General features: G+C 57.4%; 1 protein-coding gene across 3 annotated transcripts in view; it reads right to left on the minus strand.

Moving 5' to 3' along the window:
- MAD1L1 (mitotic arrest deficient 1 like 1) overlaps window positions 1-21,422 on the minus strand; it is a 321,677-nt gene that overhangs the window by 187,287 nt on the left and 112,968 nt on the right. For 2 of the 3 annotated variants that reach the window (XM_044232773.1, XM_044232774.1), the window contains exon 11: window positions 10,772-10,916. In XM_044232773.1, the coding sequence (XP_044088708.1) occupies window positions 10,772-10,916 (145 nt within the window). Of the gene's footprint in view, window positions 1-10,771; window positions 10,917-14,164; window positions 14,233-21,422 lie in introns of those variants that run through there. The other variant, XM_044232775.1, reaches the window with a different exon arrangement.

A 21,422-nucleotide genomic window follows, 5' to 3' on the forward strand; every position in this document is an offset into this window, starting at 1 on the left:
CCCCCACTCACCTGGGAGAAGCAACCAAGTGCCCTGAAGGCTTATGTGCACCCAGTTACACACTCGGCAGTGAAATGCCTCCTGTCCCAGGAGGGAGGCCGGGGGCGGGAAGCCAGACCTTCCCGCCCGGCTCCAGCCTCCAGGGCCCTCCTTCCCCAGCTCTGTGTCCCATGGGCCCATCAGGAACAAAGGGCCCCACCCCACAGAGCTTCTACAAATAGGGAAGAATAGGGAAGAGACACAGCTTCCTCGAGGAAGTGTTGGTGCTGAAAGCATTCGATGCAGAACACACTCTTCTCGTGTGATCCAGACACTTAAGTAGAAATTGTGCATCGCACGAAAACCTGCATACAGGTGTGTATGGCATGCTCCTTCAAACTGCCAAGACCTGGAGGCACCAAGATGCCCCTTGCTCAGTGGGTGCGCAGGTGAACTGTTCTGTCCAGCGCTGAAGAGGAACGAGCCATCAGGCCATGGGAAGACACAGCGGAACAAGGGCAGCCCGACTGGAAAAGCTACAGTTCCAACTGTATGATGCCTGGAAGGGGCACAACCACGGAACAGGGAAACATCAGTGGCTGCCCAGGTCTGGGGGTCACATGGGGACAGGGATCTGAGGGCAGTGACCGCATTCTGGGAGCTGACACGGCAGTGGTGCACATGGGCCATCATGAATCCTTCCAGCTGCACAATGCACAACACCAAGGGCCAGCCTCGAGGAAGGACAGGCTTCTGTTAACAACCATGGGGCAATAACGCTGTGTGGATTGTACCAGACCGAGCTCCAAGACGGGGGGCTCACAGGAGAGCTACTGCTGAGGCAGGGCAAGCGGGACCCCGGCAGTCGGTATTTGCCCCATAATGTCTCTATAAACATAAAACAGCTCTAAAAAACAGCCTATGAATCTAAAAACACAAAAACTTTAATGTCCATACTGTAACTATTCCATTTATAGAGTATTGTTGAGATGCCCTATTAGTAGAGACGGCAAACACAGCAGGGGACAACCGGGCAGATGTGCTTTCAGGGCAGCACGTGAAAGGTCTTCACAGCGGTGGAGCTTTCGTGCCGCTACACGTGTGCAAGCACGACAAAGAACCGGCCCCCACCGCCACACATGCACGCACACACACACACGCACACATGCGCACACACAGAGCAGACACCAGATGCCCGGCTTTGATTCTGTACTACAATCATGGGAGACGTTTCTAGGGCAGAAGCTGCAGGAAAGTTATGGGGGACCTGTCCCACCATCTTCACAGCTTCCAATGGATCTGCAATCGTTCACACAAACACAGAAACCCAAACCTAGTGACCAGGCCCCAGCACCAGAGGGTCACCTGGGGCCCCACTCCTAGCAGACTCCAGAGCTCAGCAAAGTCACCACAGCAGTGCTCCCAGGCTCTCACCAGTCTGCTCTGTCCCCTAGAGGGAGGCACACCTGGGTTTGGAGCACAGGCCTATGCAGTCACTGTGCCCCAGAAGTGCCCGGTGCAAAGGCCAGCACACAGAGCTCACTCCAGCAGGGTCCATGGACGAGACAGCAAAGAAATGGGAGCAGGAGTATGGGTCCCCTCCATCCCTTCGCAGCACCCCATCTGCCTGCACTGTGGTCCTGAGCACAGGAACCTTGCGTGAAAGCCGGCTCTTACAGGCTCTTACAGAGACATTATGAGAAAATATTCGAAACAGAACAATAAGAAAAATAACCCACATCAAAAATGATGGGATAGGCATTTTAGGAAAGAACAAATGGGGGGCCCAACTGGCTGGGTATGTGGAGTGTGCAGCCCTTCATTTTGGGTTGGGAGCTCAAGCCCCACTCTGGGCACAGGGATTACTTAAAAAAAAAAAAAAATGGAATTCCATTAATCCAATAAACAATATCCACCAGAAACAAACAGCACGTTTCACCGTTGGCGGCGAAGTACTGAAGCTCCCCGATCTGCACACAAGGACAGAGCCCGCATCACTTCCGCGAGGCAGTCGACGGGTGGTCCCAGCAATAAGAGGGGAAAGAAAACAAGGAAATGAAAGGCACGAAGGCTGGAGAGGAAGTGGCCAGGCTCAGCTCTGCCAGAGCTGCTTTCCAAGGAGCAAGTTCAGCACGACTGCTGTGCACAGGGCAGCAGCCAAAACCCAAGTGCATCTCGGCACACCAGTAACACATACGAGGTCAGAGTCCTCAGAGAGGCCATTAAAACTGCACTGGAAGGGGCGCCTGGGTGGCTCAGTGGATTAAGCCGCTGCCTTCGGCTCAGGTCATGATCTCAGGGTCCTGGGATCGAGTCCCGCATTGGGCTCTCTGCTCAGCGGGGAGCCTGCTTCCCTCTCTCTCTCTCTACCTGCCTCTCTGCCTACTTGTGATCTCTATCTGTCAAATAAATAAATAAAATCTTTAAAAAAAAAACTGCACTGGAAACAGAAAATGCTTGGGAAAGTGTCTAATATATGCATGTAACATGGGATGTTCTCGTTCAGAAGACAACGTGCAGATGTCATGTCTTCCCAAACTGATTTACAAATTCACTGTAATCCTTATCATATTCCAGCAGAGTTTTTCACGTAAATGGACAAATGGATTCTGATGTATATAAGGATACGCAAGGACCAGAGTGAGCCAGGGAATCTTAGAGAAGAACCAATGTGAAGGCTGACTACCAGGTACAGACACGTCATAAAGCTGTGCTACTGAAGACAAGGTGGCAGGGTACAAAGACAGACAGAGAGAGGCAATGGAACTGAACATAGAATCCAGAAGCTGGACCGTCCAGGAACACCGCTGGCGGGTGGTAAAGGCCCTGGGACACTCCATGGGAAAGGGCTGGTCTCTCAACAAGTGGTGCTGTGCCAAATGCATGTTCAACAGAGAAAAAATAATCTTTCTGAGAATTTTAAGTGAGGTATAACTGACACATAGCATTATTTTTTGGCATACAACATACGATTCAGTGTTTGCATATGTGGCAAGATGACCACCGAGGTAAATCCAGTTACCACCTGGTGAGGAAAGAGCCTAACACCCATGGCATGTCACACCCAAATGTCAATCCGTAAAAGGTGAGACAATAAAGCAGTCAGAAGAGAATAGCTAACCATCTCCATGACTTTGGGAGCCACAACTGTGGCGATCGAGGTCACCAAGGCTCAGGAGGTGCTGATGCAAAGGTAACAGAATCCATAAGCTGGTCTGCGCTAACATTAAGAGGCGTTACTCGTCAAGGGACACAATCAGGAGAGAAGCAGCAAGCCACAGCTGGGAGATGTGGCAGTATGCATCTCCCACGAGAGAGTCGTGGTCAGAATATGGAGAGGACTCCCCGAGAGAAGGGCATATAGCTCTAAACCCCCACACGGGGAGGGCACCCCTCGCTGAGCACCAGCAGACCCAAACAACAGTGGGGCACCCCTGCAGCCCACCAGGGCGCTACCGAAGCCAGAGTCACAACATTCTGGCACAGACCCGGGGCGCCCATAGGGTGGGTGTCCACAAAACAGCCTGCAGCCCCGGTGATGCTGAGCCCACATGTGGACATCTTCTGCCAGCCAGCACCACAGCCTGGCATGCCTGACACAAAGGAAGCCCCTAGGAGGACCTCCGACCACCTGTCTGCTCCCCAGCCAGGACCTCTACCCAGCCCTCCCACCACCACGACCACCAGGGCCAGCCCCTCACTCAGGGAATCTTTCAAGGGTGGGACATCATCACTACCAAACCACACACTCTGATCCCCAGGGTGGTAAGACACCTGGGGCCTGCATCCTCCTCTCAGAAACCAGTGCAATCTGGAATTCGGGCTAGGGAACAGTTAGGATATAGATAAAAGAGTTAAGGGAAGTGTCTGCTTTCATTTGTTTTTTTTTAATTTCTTGCTAAAAAGTTAGCTTTTACTGCTGAGGTTCTATAAATAACAAAATTCTATAACCATATTGTGGAATATTAGGGGCACACTGGAAATAGCTCATTTCAAATAGGAAAATGGTTTGTGCTCACCCAGTTCTGGAAGCCAATTTTCAATTGCTTAAAATAGTCATGGTATTTTACCAAGGTGATTACTCTCTCAGCTATCAGTAACAATTAAACCCTGAGACGGGAGCCGCTTAATAAGGTCTCAAAATAAAGCCACACGCTCCAAGCACTGTAAGCGGAAATGTCAAGCACACAAACAGGGCCCGCAACGGGACCCGGGTGCACAGAGCCCAGCCGGCAGGCCTGCAGTCGGCCTGGCGCTGAGCTGCGGCGGCAGCAGGGGGCCACACACACCACCCTGCCAGGGGGGAAACGGGCGGGGGAGGGCAGGGGGGGTATCTCCTCAGCAAGGACAGGGGAAGACCAAAGACCCCACAACATCAGGCCTGAGAACAGACACCACGGAGGCACCCTGAGGAGGACACACCTGAACAGGAGCAGGCCAGGCTGGGGTGGGACAGACATGCTGCAAGCCCACGGGGTCACTGCGATCATGGCCACACAGTGGGCGTGCCCCTGGCACGCAGCAGGCCGACCGCACTCCCGCCCACACAGACAGGCCTGATGAACGACTTCATCATCCCCCTGGCTGGCCAGACGGGACCCTGCGAGCCGGACCCGGGGCTGCACGGGAGATTGCTATCGACCCATCGGGAACGTGCCTTCGAGCAACAGTCAGTCTAAGCCATCAGTCAGTGCCAGGCAATCAATAGCCACTCTTTCCCGAACTCAGCAAGGCCCATGAGTGCCAGGGGTCAGGGCGAGGACGGAATGAGGCCAGGAAAGGCCATTGGGTTCCAACCTGCTGAGACAGAGAAAATGGAAATTTCATGCCTTGGGACCCGGACAGTCACCTTGCAGGACAGAAAATGCCCAAGAAGACAGTCAGGCCAAAACCTCACAAAGGTGGGGGCAAAGTCTGAGCACAGAGGGCCACAGGGTCCGCAGGTGGGGGTCACAGCTGCCAGCTCCAGTCATGAGGCACTGGTTTGACGGGGCTCTCCCACAGGGATTCTAACTCGGCCTACAGAGAGGGCTCACAGCCACTGGCCCCCCTGGTGCAGTGATCCGAGGATATGGAGGACAGCGGCATGGCCACTACGAGGACAGGAAGGTTCTTCCCACACCTGCCCATGGCCAACGGGCAGATCTTTCCAGAGGGACTCACTTAGCATGAACACAGGACCCACGGGCCCTGTGTGCAGCAACCGCTTCTCTGCTCTCGAGTGCCTCCCGGTCACCTTCAACACACACAATGAGCACACCTGCTTGACCCATGGGAAATCTGTGAATGGGCATACTTCATAGAAGGGGTGCTGACTTCTCCCAGAATTGGGCAATTCCTGCGGCACACGACAGCTGGGGCCAGGAGGGGCTGCCCCTTCTGGGTGGCACACCCACCCCATCTTCCGGTCGACCCTATCCCATTGCGCAGGACCACTCCCCACATCTGTGCTTCCCACTGGCCTTGTAGGCGCCTAAGTCTCCAAGACTTGGCGTCCACAGCATAAACCATCCGTAACTGCGCAGGTGGTAGGCCACGATATGCCATGGTCACCCGGCAAGATGGGGACATTTCTGCAGATAGAACTAAGTTCAGGGACTCTGAACCCAAAGGATTAGGTTGCCTTGGCCCCAAACTAAGCCACAAAAGCTGGGAGAAGCAAAGAGTTTTGCTGGTGTGGGCAGGAAAGCCACAGAGATATGCTGCGTGGCCTCAACCCCCCAGGGCCTCAGGGGACTCAGGGAAAGTGTGAGAAAGAATGTGAGCAGGCGGCAGCAGCAAGGACAGCCAGCACGGATGGGACCCCTATGGTCCTGCAACGCCCAGCCAACCTGGTGCAAACTCTCCCCAACAGCCTCTGCACCAGCACCCCACAAGGCTGGGGCTGCCACCCGATGCAGTCTGCTAGGACCTGGGGCCCTAGGTCCTAGGAAGCAGCCAGGCCCGCCCAGAACTGTGAGATAGCACCCTCGTGCCATGTCCACTGCCACCCATGGCCATCGACCCATCGACCCATCACCGCAGCAAGAGAAAACCAGCAAATGCAGGCTTGGCATATGGAACAACCGTGCTGGCCCATGTCCCCACACCCCACGCCTGGACACCAGCTCGGAGCTGCCGCCCCAGAAATGCCCCTGGGCTACCACCTCCAGGATGGTGAGGAACTACCTGTCCCCAGCTCCCAGGGGCCACTGATGCCGGGCTCCACAGTCGCAGCCAGAGGAACAAAAGCTCACAGCCACCCAAAACCTGGGCATCGTCGTGAGTCGGGGCCTTTGTAACAACAAAACCTGGAAGCCATGAAAACACCACGTGACGCCCAGGCATATGTCTGTTGCATGCCCGCTTCATGGAGTCCTGCTCAGCAGCAAAAAGAGACCACACACTGACACGGGCACAAACTGGGCAGATCGGGAAGATCCACAGAGTGGAAAAGCCAGTCTCCCAATAGCCATATGCCAGACGATTCCATGTTTACCATGCTGTTGAAAGGATAACACTTTAGGGACAGAGGATGGATGAGTGGCCACTGTGCCCAGGCCATTGTGGGGCAAGTGAGGTGGGTGTGACTGGGCATGTGTGAGGCCATGCAGCAACTTGCCAGCGGCGGCGATGCCAAGCCACACATGATAAGAAGACAGATATACACAAGCATGTGCCCGTATCAGCTCGTGGAACCATGACATAGAACGGAAGCACCAAGGAAGTGGTGAAGGGTATAAGGAAACCTGTGTGCCATCCTTGCCTTCCTGTGATGGGTAACTATCTCAAAACAAAAAGCTGGGAATACGAAAAGTCATCAACAGGGCTAATCAGACGGCAGGTGTCGGGGTTGGGAGGAACGGGGATGACCCACACGTGTGGGTTGGAGATGGACACGTCCATGTGAACCCATCCAGTTCACGGGAGCTCGGGAAAAGACCCAGGGCAGTGTTCCTGGGTACGCGCACACACGAGTTAGGACATGCACACGTGCATGCACGCACACACAGGCTTCCTGGCTCTGTGAGCTGATAGGGCCTCAAAGAACCAGCACACCCATGCCCACTCGGATCCTGACGCTGCCCTTCAGGGCAGCAGGTAGGGTCCTGGAGGGGCGGCTGGTGCACGGCTGGGCAGGAGATGCTCGGGACGTGCCCAGGGACCCTGCAGCACAAAAGATGAAGAAGTACAAGGGCTCCACCCCCACATGGAGGCTCGACTGGAAGAGCCCCCGCCAGCCGGGGCCATAAAACCAGGTAGCACTGGACTAAAACCAAAACCTACAGTCGATATTCACGGCCCATCTGCTATAAATAAATGACTGAATTACTGACACAACGGGAAGGACAGTTGAATCTCATGTACAAGAATTTGGAATGGGAGCTACTCTGCACGGGGACCGTGTTCCCAAGTCCACCATGTGGACGGACACACCCTGACAGACACAGCTCGGCCACATAAGCGAGCCTGTCCACACAACTAAGTCACGGCTGGTGCCCTGCCCCCAGGCTAGGAGGATGAAAGCCGCGGCCTTGCGACTGCCGAGGCACCACTGCAGGACATCTGAGCCACACTCAAGGCATGAGAGTCATCCAAGCCGAGGAGTCGGAGGAACCATTACAGCCTGAGGAGCCAAGGAGAAGTGACCGCTCAGTCCCGCTGGGATCCCAGGACAGAGCAAGGGTGGAGGGTTAGCTAAGGGAACAGGAGGAAAGCGCGGACGTCAGTTAGTGATGCCGGTCAGGCCTGGTTCGTGACCAGTAATGACCGCACCACACTGACGTGAGGGGTCAGTACGAGAGAGATGGAAGGCAGCAGACTGCGTGAGGACTCTCTGAGCTAGCCTTACCTTTTTTCTATCAATTGCAAACTGTTCTAGAAAATGAAGTTTATTAAACACAAAAGCAGTAGTTGTTTGAAAGCAAACAAGACCTTATCACTGCGCCCCAGGAGAATAGCAGCCATCAGGGTGGGCAGGGTACCGTCCCCAGCTGGATGCTAACCAGGACAGACCTCGCAGGGAGGACAGCCCCAGAAGCCCAGGGCCTCCTACAGATCCAGCCGTGAGAGCTCCCACGAGGCCGGACAGACAGCCCTGGAGACAGAGCACCGCATGCTCACGCATAAGCACATGGCGGCGATCCCAGGATCCCCACAAAGACTCCTGACCAGCCACAGCTCCTGTGGCCCCCCTTCCAAGCAGACCTGTAGCTCTTAGGCTGCCGCACACTTGGGGGATGGGAGGGGAGCTGCATCCCCCATGAGCAGGGGGCACGCCCGGTATCTGTGGCTTGTATTTTTCCGTCTATGATGTATCCTACAAGTAAAGTCGGTTGCTTCTGACCACACCCACCCCAGCCCCTGGCCTGACAACCACTGATCTGTTCCCGGTATCCATGAATTCAGCGTGTTCAGATCCCAGTGTGAAATCATGCAGTATTTGTGCTTCTCTGACTTGTTTCACTTGGCACAATTCCCTCCAGGTCCCCCCCCATGTTGTCACAAATGGCGGGACTTCCTTCTTTTTCATGGTGAAGCGATATTCTATTATGCGCCGATGCCACGTCTTCTCTGCCAGCTCCCCTGCGGCCAGGCACCTGGGCTGCTGTGAATGCGGGGGAGCATACACCTGTTCCACACGCTGGCTCCGCTGCCCGCGGGGAAACACCAGAGTGCGCTTGCCGGATGGCGCGGTAGTCCCAGGTTTCCATTCCTCAGGGCCTCCAACCCGTTTCCTCCTTCGTGGTTTTCACATGCCTCACGAGCACTGTCCACACGGGAGCCAGTCAGGCTGGCCCATGAGGCTCCTTTAGCACACCATGGCCCTGCTTGCTCTGTGGATGGCAAAAACGGGGACCCGGACGGACTGAGCACATTCTCCAAGGGAGCTTCCCACGCTGGGGATTGCAGCCTGGCCTTGCTCCCACATACAGAACATCAGGTCCAGGCGTCCCTCACCCCAGCCACATGCAGCCCCTCCGTCTGAGCCGTGGACGTGCCCTCCGGGCAGGCATGCCATCTACCTCTTGTTCCCTCCGCCTTCCACGGTCTGGACCGATGCTGGCAGCACGGGCTGCCCCTTAATGCCCATGCCCCCAAATCCTGCATGAGACTCTCACAAACTGACTCTCTGGCCCCAGCTCCGCCACGGCTTCAGCTCCAACAACTTCCACCACACGGGGCATGAGCGTGGGGCTCAGTCGGTTGGGCGGTTGGCTCGAGCTCAGCTCAGTTCACGATCTCAGGGTCATGAGAGAGAGCCTCGTGTCAGGCTCCATGCCCAGCTGGGAGTCTGCTTGGGAGCCTCTCTCCCTCTGCCCTCACCACCACCCCCCCGCGTGCAAGCACACTCTTTTTCTCTAAAACAAAAATGTAAAAAAAGGAAAACTTCCATCACAATTAGCAAACGTGTGTCACTGCTTCCTGTCCCGTGAGACTGTAAGTGCTAGAAGGGCCATGACCCCGCCCACACACAGAGATGAGCTGGTGGCACCCAGTACACACTGGGGACCGAAGGGAAAAAGAAGTGGCGGCACCAGGAGGCGGCTCCGTAACCCTGACTGCCACCCACCACGAGCACCCAGGCCTAAGAACTGTGTCTTCACCTTTGCCAGAAAGGCTGCCAAGATCCTGGACATGGCGCATGAGGGGACACCGCATGACTCTCCCGCAGAGACCACCCGCAGAGCCAGGATGTTGGGGGCAGCACCAGGGACCTCTATGCAAAGGTTGGTCGAGCATGACCTGGGAAGCCCCTGGACCCAGGGCCCTGAGTAATGCCAAGGCTCTGAGTGACAACATGGCATGACAAGGAATGTGCTGGAGAAGCCATGAAATGGCAGGCATTTTGTAGCTGAAATAGGACTGTCCCCTCCAAGCTTCATAAGCAGGAGGTCCCAGAGGCTGAGAGCATGAGGCAAAACTCCTGCCGTCCCCCAGGTAGACCGTCACTCCCTGGCATGGCCTACAAGGCCCACACAGTGTGGGGTTTGGGGCAGCTGGAAGGTGTCTTTGGCCAACAGGCTGGACAGCCCACATCCGTACCTGGAGAATGTCTAGGGCCAGATTCAGGCTCTCTCGCCCCCGTCTCCTGAAACTCCAGCAACCAAGGGAATGTTTAAGTAACATGCTGCCTGCAGACTCCGTCCAGCTAGACATCAGAAGCTGATCTGGCACAGGAGGATTAGAGAGAGCCCTGTCCCCACCCATAAGGCTATGAACAAGAACATTCAGCCCAGGGCATCTGGCTCCAGAGACCTTCTCATTCCAAACCATGGGCCACAGGCCAGCCCCCACTTACCCTGTGCTCACAGGTCCCTGAAGGAAGGGAAGGCTGCCCTCGCCCACAGCCTAGGGCAAGGTAGACCCTGCCTGCGGACCGGGGCAGCGCAGCCCCAGCCCTGCCCCTCACCGGAGCTCTAGGTGGTGGGATGGCCTTCCAGAAGGGGGCCCACACCTGGGCCCTCTGAGTCCCAAAGGAACCAGCAGGGTTTGCTGAAGTCTTTGCTGGGATTCAAGAACCTGAGAGCATCCCAGGATAAAAGGCCACCATGACTCTCTGCTTTGGATGCAGGGAAGTGGACGCTCTTCTGTGGGAGAACACGGGCAGCTCCACACAAGCCTGACCAGTCAGACCACATAAACTACTGTGGTTAACGGTGCCCTTCCCTTGGTAGCGATCTTGACAACCATGCAAGTCTGGGGACCAGGTGCTCTAGCTAGACGTGGCAGGAACAGGCTGGCGGCTGCAGGCCGGGATAGCAGGCCTTCTGAGCAGGGCCAGCCCGGGCACCCTTGCCACACCCCGTACCTTCGTCAGCAGCAGGACCCGCTTCTGGAGTCTCCGCGCCAAGGCCTCCTGCGTCTCCCGCTTCTTCCTCTCCTCCAGCAGCTGGCTGCTGACCTGGCGGACCTCCTCCTGGAGCTGCTGCCGAGCCTTCTCCAGCCCGCGGGCGCTGCATGAGAAAGGCGAGAGGGCAGAGCGGTGAGACCTGGCCCGCGGGACACCACCCCAGCCACGGGCCCCCCGGGACCAGGACACGCTCGTCACGCTGGTCCCAAAATAGAGCTGCACGTGCAAGCGGCACGCTGCCATTTCCTCACTGGTGAATAGCTACTTAGAGCTTTTCAGGAGTTTCTGGATTTCAAAGAGACACCCAGGGTGATCCCAGAACACGCAGGCGGCGGGGGGGAGGGGGAGCTCAACCCCACACACAATGGGGAAAATTGTCGGCAACACAGCGCTCGGGGAGAAAGCACTTCTGAATGAGCTAAATTAGCAGCAAGCACTTCCATCCGGATCCCAGCAGCCAGATGTGCAGCCGTTGGGGTGAGGGAGCCCCCTCTGCCCGAGCTCGGCCCGTTTCCCCACGCAGCCCGGCCGGACGCCAGCAGGGGTGAGGACACCCCAGGGGGCCGGGGCACCGGGGTGGCTGCTCGACGGGCCACAATCCCAGCACACCGACCTTCCCTGTGGGCTCTACCTGGGCCAGCCCCCTCGGAACCGACCCTTCAGAAGACCACAGGTGGCCCCATTCAGGACCCCGCAGTCCTGACGGCCCATGAGCTAACACCCAACCCCCTGGCACGGCCACAAAGCACCTCCAGAGCCTGGTCTTTGCCTCTCTTTCCCCCAAAATGCCCTTAGTGCCCCTGTCCTGCCAGGGACCGCCATCTACTTCTGACGTGCTCCTCAACAGCTGCCCGCAGCCAGTGCCCAGCACGCACAGGAAGAAGAATCCTTGACTCCCAAGACCACACGGCCTCACTATTCTACACCCAGGGTAGCCATCCCCAGGGCCTGATGGAGGGGACGATGACCAGGGCAGGTCCCTAGGAAGCGAGCTCGGTGGAGAGGGGTTGGGAAGGGAGGCGTCCTGGGAAAGGACCTTCACTGAGGAGCCAACCTCTCCATGCAGGGAAGGTGCCTCTTTCCACAGGAAATCCTTACCATCTCAAGAGCCCTGGGGCTCTTGCCTATGCCATGGGGGGCTGCGGGGCGCTCACAGGAGCGGTGCCCCGGAGGCGGGAGCAGGTCAGGCTCTGGCTAAGGGCCACGGAGGGCCCAGCCACACCCAGCCTCCGACTGCACTCAACTTGGAGAAAACCTTCATCTATGGGGACAACGGACAATGACCGTTTCTTCTCTCCCACACATGAGCACAGAGTTTTGTTTTTCAATATAGACGTTTTTGTTTTTCAATATAGAGAGGAGAGAGTGGACCATGGACCATGGACCGGGCCCCTCACTCACTCCCTTCGGCCACCCCAGAGTCTCACACCCAGGTGTGACCCAGCTGCACGCCTGACCGACCGCTCCCACCCCTCCAGGTGCTGCATGACCAGACACATAAGAACAGGCACACACAGACACTTGAAACAGGCCTATTAAGAGGCTATTTTGAGTTCTAACTCCATCTAAACTCTTCATAGGCCAACCTGATAATCAAGCACTGTGACGTCGACCCCAGAATCACTGAACTCAGGTGGGCAGCTCATGAGGGCTTGGATCCATGTTCCAACACAAGTGACTGAATTCGACCAGCCCATTCCCTCACTCACACATGCCAAGGTGAGACCACAGCCAGCACGCCACTCAGAAGCTGCCCTGACCACCAGCTCGGTGGGGAAAGCCTTGGGGAAGTCTGCCAAGCCCTGTGCCCCATAAAGTGGCAGCACAATGCCCTCATAGCCATGTGGGGGTCAGATGGGAGACCACCCCAAGAGCAGGTGGCAACTGGGCGGGGGCAAGCTGGGGCACAGGATGCCTGTGTCTTCGTCTCCTGGCTGCCAGCTCACCATGTAAGCCCTTAAAGCACCAGCAGGCCTCAGCCCCCCGGTGTCTGACTGGAGCCCAGCCCAGTCCTGACATGTCACAGGAACAAGCGTGTCAACTCAGAGGCAGCACCCCCGTGCATCTGGCGGCCCCCACGGAAAGGTCACTGGGCCTTTCAGAGCGTTGGGGCTGAGCTGAGGTGAGCAAAGCCCTTGGGCCCAGTTAGAAAGAACACCTGCTTCTCCCAGTGGTGAGATGCTTTCCAGGAAAGCAGGAAGGGAAGGAGTAACACCAGAAGACACGTGACCCTGCAGGGCAGGCACGGGACAGGCACCATGCCCACAGCCATGGGATGAGCTCCACCCTCAGGGCTGTTGGCCCTGCGTCCCCAGGCCTGCCGAGGCCTGACACTTGGTCGGTGCTCAACTGTCCCAAAGCCGCAGGGAAGTTAAGATCCCCCCTCAGGGCAGCACAAGGGATGCCACTGAATGCTCTGTGGCAGGACCCAGCGCCTTCGGCAGCTAGAGGCACTCAGCCACTCACCCAGCGGTGACAGGTCCCAGCGACAAGCTCTGTGGATCCTGTGCAAACCCAGGGAATGAGAAACACAGGCCTGACCTCATGGGTCTGCAGGCTGATGGGGCACAGAAACCGCATGGCTCACGTGAACCAAGAGAACATGACACGAAAGGTCCTTGTTGCTACCTGTCAAGCCACAGCCAAGACGGAAGGAGAGAGCCGTGACATCACAGAGCAGCCCCCACAGAAAGCAGTCGGTTCCTGGGGCCGTGGGCACCGCTGGACCAGTGAGTCAGACCTCTACAAGGCTCTGCTGGGACAGCCTCCCCCCAGGCTCCCCCCTCACAAAACAGGGCCCGTGCACACCTCTCAGCCACCACTACGGGCACAAGACGGTCGAGAGGCAGACACACAGGTATGACTGGCACATGAGAGGACATCCGGCGGGGAGGGGGGGCATCCAGGGCACGGCTCTGTCACACAGGAAAGGAGCAGGGGAGGGTGACCCCAATGTGGGCAAGGACGGGGCTTAAGGCAAAGGGTGTTAGAGCAGAGGAGCAAGTGAGAGACAGGAAGTGTAGACCACTACCCCACCCCACCCCCGTTTAGATGCCCACCCGGCAGCAAAGGAAAGCAAAGCACGGGCCGAGGATAAGGAGCCAGGAGGTCTGTATACGAACTCTGCGGAGACAGAGGAACGGCTGGCAGCACACTCAGGGGGCCGACCCCACGACAGGGATCCTGGGCTTGAAGGCCAGAGGGGGAAGAACAGCGAGGCGCTCAGGAACCAAGAAAGCCCAGCCTCCCACAGGAGCACAGTTTTCCGTTTCCATGAATCCGGCTAAAGTGCCCCAAAAGAGTTGTTCAAACTACCTGCCGACAGATGGCCCTGCCCTCTCCCCTACATACCGAGGGGCAGAAAGAGGCTCCACATGTGCGCCGAGCCCAGGGCCCCGACCCATGACACCAGCGCCTGGATGGCCAACTCTTCCCGCCGGGATGCCTTCTCCGGTGAACCTCAGCCTTTCTTGGGAAGCGGAGGAGAGAAAACTCATAAAACATTAAACTGCTAGTTCCAAGAGTAAGCTGAACTCTGGGGTCACTGGCATTTCCGCAAGCCTTTGGGAGTCCAAAACAAAGCGCTTAGTGCTTGAAGGCGAAGTCGGCATGGTTATCGATCGATGCCTTTTTGAGCGGGCGTCTGCTGCGGGAGACGAGGTCTGAGCTTCGGAGAACCATCTTTGTACTGCGGCCCCTTAGCGTCCGCCTCCTCAGCAAAGTCCCGGCCGGAGAACACCCACTTTCAGGGAACAGAGGACACAGCTTACTCTGAAGCAGCAGGAGACATTTTAATGACCTTCCTGGAGACGCAGCAGAAGCAGGCTCTGGCCCCGTGTGACCTCCGCACCCGCCCCCCGCCCCTCACAGCTGTCTGTGTCCTCCCGGGAAGAACATCAGCCTCCCCGAGTGTGCAGAAAGCCCAAGGACCGGCCACCACCTCTGGGAAGGACCGGGACAGGGCGCTGCAGTGTCGCAAGAAGGACGGTCATCCCCTGGTGGAGCTCTGCTCCGTGTGCGGGGCCCGGGCCTCGTCCTGCCAGGCTAGTCAACACGGAGTATGTGAACGCCAACAGCCATTGCCAGACTAGAACCCAAAACAACTCCAAGCCAAGCAAACCTTTATCCAGGGCACTTGGACAAGGTGCTGGCACATAGCGCGGGATTATGCTGACCACTGCAGACCGCTGCCCAAGGGCGTTAACGGCACAGCACAAGCTAAGCCACGGGGTCTCCAACATGGACCTGATTTCTACCAAGTACACTTTTGTGCAAAACTAAAAAAAGATTAATAAAACTTTATTCACATTAACAAATTTTATTCACATTAACAAAATTTTATTCACATTAACAAAATTTTATTTTACTTTATTTAGGGATTTTGCAAAATCCCTAAAGCATCTGCCTTCAGGCTCTCAGAAATGTAGATCAAACCACTAACTTCTCCAATTTAATAGACAGAAAATTCTGGTCCCCAGCAGTTCACTTACTCACACAAGGCCCTGTGCACCCCACAGGGCCACTGTCCAGGCCAAACCACCCTCATACAGGTGACCCTGTTCCCTGTCTAGGGTACTCGGGCTCCCAGGCTGAGTCGGGACAAAGGGACATACACAGGTCCAACCCCAGACACGATAGGCCCTGGCAGTAGCTGCACCCACAAGGAGGCTGCCAAGCTCTTGGCTCCATCAAGGCTCAGCAGGGAATGCTGAGAGGCTGAACATTCTAGAAGTCTCTTTGTCTGGGAGAAAGAAGGGGCAAGCCACAGAAAGGACAGGGTAGGGCTAAGGGCCAAGGAGTGGACAGCAGGTCAGAGCCAGCTGATCCAACACAGGGAGGTGTAACTGGCGTGTCGGTCAGGTGCTGCTCCTGGGCACAGGACACCCACGCTGTGTCCCACCCACACCAGGCTTAGAGGCTGATATGGGTCACCAGCAGCTGGATGGCTCGGGGCTGCCAGGATGCCAAGGGGCCAAAGACAGGGCAGGAGAACACCCAGCCGGAGGGAACCCAAGGGACAAGGCAGGATGGACAGAGCCCTAGACAGGCCAAACTCCAGCCAATCTAGAGCACTGCGAGGGGTCAGTATGCGGGCAAAGGGCAGGGAGAACCCACCACCTGGTGAGGAGAGACTGGGGGCCCAGGTGCTGAGAAGGGGACAGAGCAGCTATCCTCCAGGATCAAGGGGCCATGAAGGCTTCAGGTGGTCTCAGTGACAGGGAGCACCTGTCAGAGCCATCCCCTGGGAGAGGGCTGCTTGGAGAGGATCAGCCTCCAGCCAGAGGGATTGCACTGCTGGCCACTGGGTCCCGTGCCACATGGATTCCCTGTGGACTTCGGGTTTCCTTCTGGGGAAAGGTATAGTAGCAGGGTGGAGGGGCAGGGGGTAAAAGGGATCAGCACATTTTCAAAAGATCACAGACAAGCAACACATTACACACTAAATGGGCTGACAGGCCCCACACCTCAGCCCCCTCCCACTCCTACCAGTCTTCCTGCCTCCATTACCCAGGTCAAGGCACATGGTGGGCACATGGCCAGGAACGGTCTCCTACTTCCCATGACCATCTCAGCCTTGAGGTGACGCCCATCGGATCACAAGCTTCCCTCCTGCACCTTGCTCTAAATCTTTGTTGTTTGTGCTCACATCACAGTTTCTAGATTCATGTGTGTTTATCCGCTTAATGCCTCTGCCCCCAACTGTGTTCCACCAGGCCAAAGAGGAATGGACTCATTACCCTACACCCGAGTTTGACCATGAAGCCTTCAAAGGCAAGTCTTACGGTTCTGAAGGACAGAAGCTCCACCCCCAGTCCCACCCCTGGAGTTCACTGATGGCTCGGGGCTCCCAGACCAGCCAAGGACAAGAGAACAGATGCCGGGCCTCAGGAAAGGATGGGAACGGCCCAGCTGGGGGGACGCAAGCAGCAAGGGCTCTTGGGAGTGGACATCAGAGGGACACAGATGGGTTTTGGGGAAACTTGACTCAGAGGAGGGGAGTGCGGGAGGCACAGGAGGACCCTGCTCAAGGCCAGGCTGAGGACCGTGTGCCCTGGCCTGCTCGAGAGGGAGCCACCAGCGACAAGCACTGAACACATATGGAAACGGAATGCCTTCCTGAGGAGCCCCGGCAGAACCGTCCAATGAGACAGCATCCCCGAAATGGCACACACATCCTGTGGCCACAAGAAACACATGCCCAGCCATGTTCCTAAGAATGTGGCAGGAGGCCACACAGCAGCTCCGGAAGGCAGGGACACAGAAACACTCTCCCAGAGGCAGCCCTGTGCCACGGGCAGGGTTCTACTCCCATCTCCCTGCCAAGTGAGGCTCTGGCCGCTGCGGGCTGGGTGCGCCACCTGGAAGCCATTACACCCCACATAGCCCACTGCCAATCCCAAGGCACTCAGGAGAGTGGGGCGCTGATGGCGGCGTCCAGAGAGCCCTGGACTGCCCTGCTGGAGAGATCTAGTGGGGGTCCGCTCAGCATCTGACTGGTTGGATGCTCCCAGCACGCCTGACCTTCCATTTCCTCCCCAGTAAGAAGGAAGCCACTCACCTCTGCCCTGCTCTGCCTGAAGGTGACAGGAAATCTAAGGAGACAATGTGGAAAGAGCAGAGCACGCATGAAGTCCCCTGCCATGTGCTGCCCTTGGGGGTGGGGGGGTGGATTAACGGCCGGGGTGGAGTAGCCACCATGCAGCCTTGTCCATGCTGGGAAAGGCCTCCTTGACAGACCCCAGGCTGAGATCTGCTCGTGTACACGTGCCAAAGCACGCGCGAAACAGAAGGTGAAAGCAGAAGTGAGCAGCCAGGGTCTCTACGGACGGCGGAACTTGGGCCGCCCAGCATGCGACGGGCTTGCAGACAGAGGACACCAGCAGCCCGGTCCTGCCAGCCCGCAGGAATCCCAGGAATCCGCAGAATTCCCAGCCCTGCCGGCGAGGGAACGGGCCAGCCCGGAGCCCCAAGTGCACAGGGGCACTCTCCCCGCGTGGGGCCAGCCTTGCCCGGCACCGCGAGGGCACGTCTCAGGGACAGCAGCGCAACCACATGCTGTCAGTCTTGCCGCGTGCTAACTGTGGTACAACAAGAACCACGTGCGGGGGGAAGGAAGGGAGAAGAGGACAGAGGCAGGCGGCACCTCCTCTGTGGGTCCTGCTGGCACTCATTAGAGGGGCCGCCTCGGCGAAAGCAGCGAGCCTCATCCCAGCGCCCCATGATGCCCAGGCCGGGTGGCACGTGGCTGTCTTTACACAGGCCATCTGATTCCCATCCTCAATGTATCCAAGTCTCATTACACATTTCTCTGAAAAATAAAAATGCAGACCCGAACAACAGAAACAAAACCAGAGAAGGAAGGATTTGAAGAACCTGCCCAGAGGAGGGGCAGGAGGCACACACCAGGGCCCCCGCCCGTGGCCCGGTGCCGCCTCGGACAAGCCTGCTGCCCCAGCATCTCCAGTCGGATGGCCAGGTCTGCACCATAAACCCCCCTTGAGATGTGAGGAGAATTAACCTTGCGGTTACAATTCAGTCCCACTGTGATGAATCATGTGGTCTAGCCAATCCGTCCCTAGCCTGCAAACACACAGGTGGGGCTGCCTCCGAATCACAGGCATGGGGAGCCCCCGCCTCCCCCAGTGCGGGCGTGCGAGGCACACGGCAGCATGAGCCCATCACCCACCCCAGGCCACCCAGACTCAGCAGGGCAGGATGTGGCAGAGGCAGGAGGCACTCAGACCCTCACATCCTCAAGCGCCATGGCCACACCCTGGAGCTGCTGAGGGGATGAGGGTCTGTGCACAGTCCTGGTCCTAAAACAGGAAGTCACACGAGGAACAACAGGCAGCAGGGCTGGGCAGGAGCCCAGCCAAAGGGGCCGTGTTCCTGTTCTTTCACCCGAGCTCGGCTAAGCGTCCACCACTGTTCATGTCGCATCTGTGGCCACTTTCATGCAACATTCTGTGGCCCAAAAGGGCAAAAGCCATAGATGACCTGGCCCCCTGCAGACATCGGTTACTGGTCCCTGCCTCTACCACACATGCCGGACTTAAGGTTCGGAAAGGCACGAGGCAGGAGGCAGACAGACCCCACCCAAGGTGCTCCCCACCAGCCTGCTGGCAGCCACAAGCACACCTGCTGGCCTGGAGGGCCCGGGGCCGTGCACATGCAGTGTTCATTCCTCTTCAGAGAGATGATGCCCGAAGGCACCATCCACTCGCTCACTTCCATCCCTTCCTATAAGACTCCCAGACCGTCTGGTCTGCACAGGACCAGAGCAGCTCCAGTGTGAATCCACGGCCACCATGCCCCATGTGAAGGCAGCAGCTGGGGATCCGTCCAGGGAAGCTCCAAAGTCGGGCTTCACGGGCACTGGGGCTTCATGGAGGAGCGGAGCTGGGTGTCCTCCCACCTTCTCCACGACTCCGTCTGAAGCTGGGGGCATGGTGTGCAGCCGCCCTAGAGGGCATTCCACCCGGCCTCTCCTCTAAGTTGACAGGGGAGGGCAGGAGGCACGGAGGCAGGATAGGGGGTGGCAGACGAGCCGGCAGATCCCCCACATCTCTCTCTGGTGTCGGCCCGTGGCCCATTAGCAGCTCCGAGGTGGAAGCACCCAGCGGGCCAAGGATCGATAGACCGCCGTGTTTCGGGGAGCAGAGCTGCGGCCCCTCTCGGCACAGTCTGCAACCAGCACCTGCGTTCTGGCAGCATCCTTCCAGCCACCAGTGCTGCCTGATTAATAAAACCCATCCTGCCTGCCTGCTTCCCCATCGATTTCACCATCCTCGACCCAAAGCACAAGTCAATACCCAGTTAGGTGCGGCCCCTGTGTGCGGACGCTGAAGCTGACCCCCTCCTGGAGGGCGGCTGTCTCCCCCCACCCTGGGGAGGAGCCCCCATCAGGGATGCAGGACACGGGGGCTGCATGGGGGCGCATGGGGGCGGACGGGGAGGAACGCTCCCTCCCCGGGGATGACATCCTGGTGCCTGTGGCGGACAAGCTCTCTAAGGGCTGGCACCCCACTAATAAACATCTCTAAAGCATTTCCCATGCTGAACAACAGAAATGAAAGGAGAAAATGAGATTTTAAAAAATCATTAGTTTCTCTTTTATGTTTTTTTAGTGAAGCTGAGATGAGAGAAGCATCTGCTCACCCATCACCGTGTCAACACAGCAGCTCACTTATTAACCCCACTTCCTGCTTGGCCCAAGGCTGGGGCTGGAGAGCTGACACTTGAGAAATGCCAGCTCCAAGCAGTTTATTTCCTCTTGAACTTTAACAACTGACTGAGACAGAAATGACCTTTAGAAGGAAGGGCCAGCGCTCGTCGGGACCGCGGGAGCATGGCTCTGCTCCGCGAGCGAGGCCGCTGCCACGGGACCACGCCCCTGCGGTGACCAGGTACCCGGGCACAAGGGCTCCCAGCTCTCCCTCTGAGGGAGTGGAGGCCGCGTGAGGGCTCCAGCCACACCGGGATGACTGCCTGCAGCATGTGCCCCGGGGCCAAGCATCACGTGGGACACGGCCAGCTTCAGACCTGGCCTCCAGCACGTGCCAGTGCAGGACCATGGGCCAAGGACACGAACGTTCCCTGACACGCTGCAGGCATTGCCTCTCCCATCACCTTCCAATCTGTGCACCCAAGGAGGGTTTGAACAAACAGCGCCAGCAGGGGTAACGGGGTGGTGGTGGACATTCAGCTCTATTGCCCCGACCGGATATTACAGTTCCAAGTTCAAAAGTGAATAGATAGTGTAGAAAAATAAAGGTCTGGTGTAATTACAAATGCTCCATTAATTTTCTGAAATCTCTGGAGGAGAAAAGGAGCCTGGCCAACAGAGAGGACAGTCGCGTCAGTGCCAGACATGCCACGTGGTCCCATGGCCAGACTCGGAAGAGGAGCAGGTCGTGGGAGCAGCTGCAAGCAGTGAGCGCCCACAACACGCACCGGTCAGAGGTGATGCAGGGACACCTAGCAGCCCATCTGCCAGAGCAGGTCCGAGAGGAGAACACTAAGAACACCCAGCCTGCCGGCCCATGGCTGGGGACACTGTGGCTCACCCATCGTGGCCCCAAACCTCCCCAAGGCTTCCACAGCCAGGCCCCAGGAAGCACCACCAGAGAAGGAAGGAAGGAGCTGGCAGACAGGACAGACGCAAGGGTGTGATCTCAATGAGGAGAACCGACTGCCACGGCCCACCTTTCTTCCTGCTGCAGACAGGGATATAGTCCTGAGCCTGTACAAGGCACGACCACTGGCTTGGAGGCAGCCATAGACTCACTTCACGCAGCCGACAAATCAATGCAAACCGAGTGTCGGGCACCCACCCAGGGAGAGCAGACACGAGGGGACAGCCTTCACGGAGCTCACGGGCAGGATGGAGGTCATGACAGGTCTTGGGAGAAATGTCTTACCAGCAGAGACAAAGAGGACAGGCAAAAGGACTTCAAATTCCATAAAATGCTCCAAGGCCCAGCTTTGTTTTGCCCACAGACGCCAAGGCTCCAGCAACCACCTACATACAGAGACCGATGACCAGACGTGCCCACACTGTTTCCCGGGGCCCCAAGTTCACCATGGTCATGCTCCCACACATCACACA

Source organism: Neovison vison, chromosome 14, assembly GCF_020171115.1.
Source record: "Neovison vison isolate M4711 chromosome 14, ASM_NN_V1, whole genome shotgun sequence".
Classification (NCBI taxonomy): domain Eukaryota; kingdom Metazoa; phylum Chordata; class Mammalia; order Carnivora; family Mustelidae; genus Neogale; species Neogale vison.